This window comes from Megalops cyprinoides, chromosome 1 (assembly GCF_013368585.1).
Source record: "Megalops cyprinoides isolate fMegCyp1 chromosome 1, fMegCyp1.pri, whole genome shotgun sequence".
NCBI classification, from domain to species: domain Eukaryota; kingdom Metazoa; phylum Chordata; class Actinopteri; order Elopiformes; family Megalopidae; genus Megalops; species Megalops cyprinoides.
This window is the reverse complement of record NC_050583.1, coordinates 48,060,934-48,063,963: the sequence shown is the minus strand read 5'-3', so window position 1 is coordinate 48,063,963 and position 3,030 is coordinate 48,060,934. Positions and strand designations below refer to the sequence as shown.

The 3,030-nt window shown below is 42.3% G+C and overlaps 1 protein-coding gene across 1 annotated transcript in view; it reads right to left on the bottom strand.

Annotated features, from left to right (window-relative positions):
- LOC118773248 (zinc-binding protein A33-like) overlaps nucleotides 1-2,566 on the bottom strand; it is a 12,990-nt gene extending 10,424 nt beyond the window's left edge. Inside the window, exons 1-3 of the mRNA XM_036522102.1 lie at nucleotides 2,113-2,566; nucleotides 1,557-1,652; nucleotides 1,219-1,449 (exon numbers count right to left, since the gene is read on the bottom strand). Coding sequence (XP_036377995.1) covers nucleotides 1,219-1,449; nucleotides 1,557-1,652; nucleotides 2,113-2,511 — 726 coding nt within the window. The 5' untranslated portion in view covers nucleotides 2,512-2,566. The remainder of the gene's footprint in view (nucleotides 1-1,218; nucleotides 1,450-1,556; nucleotides 1,653-2,112) is intronic.
- Nucleotides 2,567-3,030: the final 464 nt, after the last annotated feature.

The window sequence follows — 3,030 nt, the reverse complement described above, 5'->3', positions numbered from 1 at the left end:
GTCAAACACAGAGCTCTGATTCAGTATCTAACAGCACAATCAGCCAGACAGCAGCTACAATCTTATCACTGTGACACAGTACATTTCAGCCCTACCATACAGAGTCATTAGCAATTGGATCCATGACATTATATTATTGTCATTTTGCAGACATTGCATTACTGTCTTTTAACAGATGCTCTTATCCAGATTATCTCACACACAACTTTGTCAATTGACATAGCTGGATATTTACTGACACAATGTGGGTTAAGTACATTGCCCAAGGGTACAACAGTAGTGGCACAGCAGAGAATTGAACCAGCAACCTTTCTGGTATGAGTCCTGCTTACTACCAGTTCACCACACTGCTGCCTCAGATCCCTGTCGGGATTATATAAGTATTTACACACATGCAGGTCTGTGACAGTCAGATCCTTCCTATGGAAACCAAACTGCTGAAGTAATAGCAAGGCTGCATTCTTTGTTGATGTGGATCACATCTGGTGAAATTATTCTGAGATTTGCAGTCTTGGGAATGAAAGTGCTTAAACTAGCAAGATGTTCACTCTGAACGCAGACTGAGCCCTAATGTTCAAGTCTGACCCCAGCTGTGTCATCAGCCGGCAATGACCAGAAGCCCACAGCAGCAGCACAAACTGGCTTTGCTCTACCAGAGAGGGGGGTGGGCCACTGTCAGGTACCCTGCAATTCATTAGACACCTGCAAGTTGCTTTGATGATCAGTGGAGTAATGCCTATTCTCCAGTGATCACCCACTGCACTGTAGTGCACTGTGTGACACGTAGTGCAGGCAATAGCTTTCACCTGTGTGTGAGTGCGTCGTAGGATTGCATGGTCTTGCTTCAGTACTCCTACATGAGTGCAGAGGTTATCACAGGGAGATGAGCCCAGTGTACCCAGTGTACAACTGGTGATTCCTGACATCAACAAAGAATGCAGCCTTGCTATTACTCAGCAGTGGGATTCCTGTAGGAAGGAAGCTGTAGATGTTTGAAGGGGAGAGTGCCTAGGAAACATGACTGATGCTGCTGGTGGATCCAGTATCAGAAGTGAGAGTTAGTTCAGTCTTGGTATCATGTTAAACTTGATGTTGTTAATCTCAGCATGAGGCCAGGTCCTAGCAACTTCCTGGTTACAAACCCAGCTCCTTCAGCACCCCTCCACACTGCTGAAACTGGATTAAACATGTGGGTTAGAGAGGCTGCAGTGGGATTACCTTGAGGAATGCTATATCCTCTTCCTTCAGCTCCTGTTCCACTGCACTGATTCTGTCTGAGAGAGAGGAGATCTGCTCCTGAATGATCTTCAGCTTTTCACTCATAGTCTTCCCCTTCTGCTCCTCTTCCTCCCTCAGTGCAGCTAGTCTGGCCTCCTCTTCATCTTGAAGGAACTGGTGGAGCTCCTCAAACTCTGCCTTTATCTGCCTCTCTGTTGCTACCAGCTGTTTCTATAAAAGAGAAATAATCTCCATCAAGCAATTCACTCAGAAATCACATAGAAAACATTTACTATCCTTAATATTTATCATTCATTATTAAACCTGTTGATACTCACCTTTGTGTGTTGCACCATGTCCTCATACTTGGTTTTGATTTTTCTGCATTTTACCAACTGATCCTGCATTGGGGTGAGGTTTCTTTTCAGCTTTTCCTGGGATGTAAAGAAAGAAACAGAACAAATGCAGGTTGTAGTGGGAACTGGAACGATCTCTTCCAGAGCACAGATGGAGAAACAGCATCTAACTCCAGCTGTTAATACTGAGAAAACAGTTTTCATCGGAAAAATGCAATATGAGGGAACTGAAATGGACAGAGGACTTGAGCATATTCACAATTTCTAATCTGAACCATCTACAAATTTCATGAACTTTTGGTCCCTTCATTCCAAATTTCTGACCTTATGATTATCTAAATTATTTTGTTATACTTTTATATAACATGTGCTGTGAACTTGGCCAGGGCTCCCTTGTAAAAGAGACTGTAAATCTCAGTGGGATCATACCCTGGTAAAATAAAGGTTTATAAATAAATGCATACATGTTACAAATGTGATTTAACATAACTTTAGATTTTTTCCAGTGACAGAATCACATAAGAGTTTAGGTTCTCACCTTTAGATCTGACACGGCCTCTTCCACAGGGATGACTGTGTGACTGGAGTGATGTTTAGGAGACTCACAGAGAGAACACACAGCTGTCCCCTCATCCACACAGAACCACATGGGCCTCTCTGTATGTTTGCTGCAGATTATCTCCTTCCTTTCAGCTAGACCAGCTTTCTTTCTCCCAGTGTAAGAGTCTGCCAGCTCCTTCAGACTTACATTAACACCAGGGTCGTCCATAGACGATCTCCTCTTACAGATGGGGCAGTTCCTGCTCTTTGTCTTCTCCCAGAACTGATGAACACAGGTCCTACAGAAGCTGTGGTTACAGCGAAGAGACACGGGCTCTTTGAAAATCTCAGAACAAATATGGCAGCAAAGAAAGTCTGTTAACAATCTTTCAGCCATTTCTACAGTAAGTTAGGAGCCCTTACACACCCTGTAATGGCGTCTGTGCTCTGCCCCTGCACTGTGACGGGACTTCAGAAATTTACTTTCACTTTTACTTCACAACAGGAACAAACCATTAACCCTCACACTGACTTGGGAGGGTTTAGCTATGGCAGATATAATGATAAAATTACATATGACATTATGATAAATTATGTATGAGGTTATGAACAGTACATCACACAAAGTGAATAAAGGATATATGTCACTAAAGGAATACATATGTCTTTATACACATCACAAACAAAAATATAATTATTTTACCTCTTCCATACCAGATAACACCTGCTTTCACCCTTTTCAAATTAGCTATCAATCATTCACATTTTATTTGTTATGGTGAATTTTTACAATCCAGATGGTCAGGAAAAGGTGCACCTGAAACTCTTGGGTAACAGTGGAAATGTTAACATTGGGATGATGCAAAAAAGGCATCAGTTCATCACAACACTTCCATTCTACAGACAGTGAGGAGGG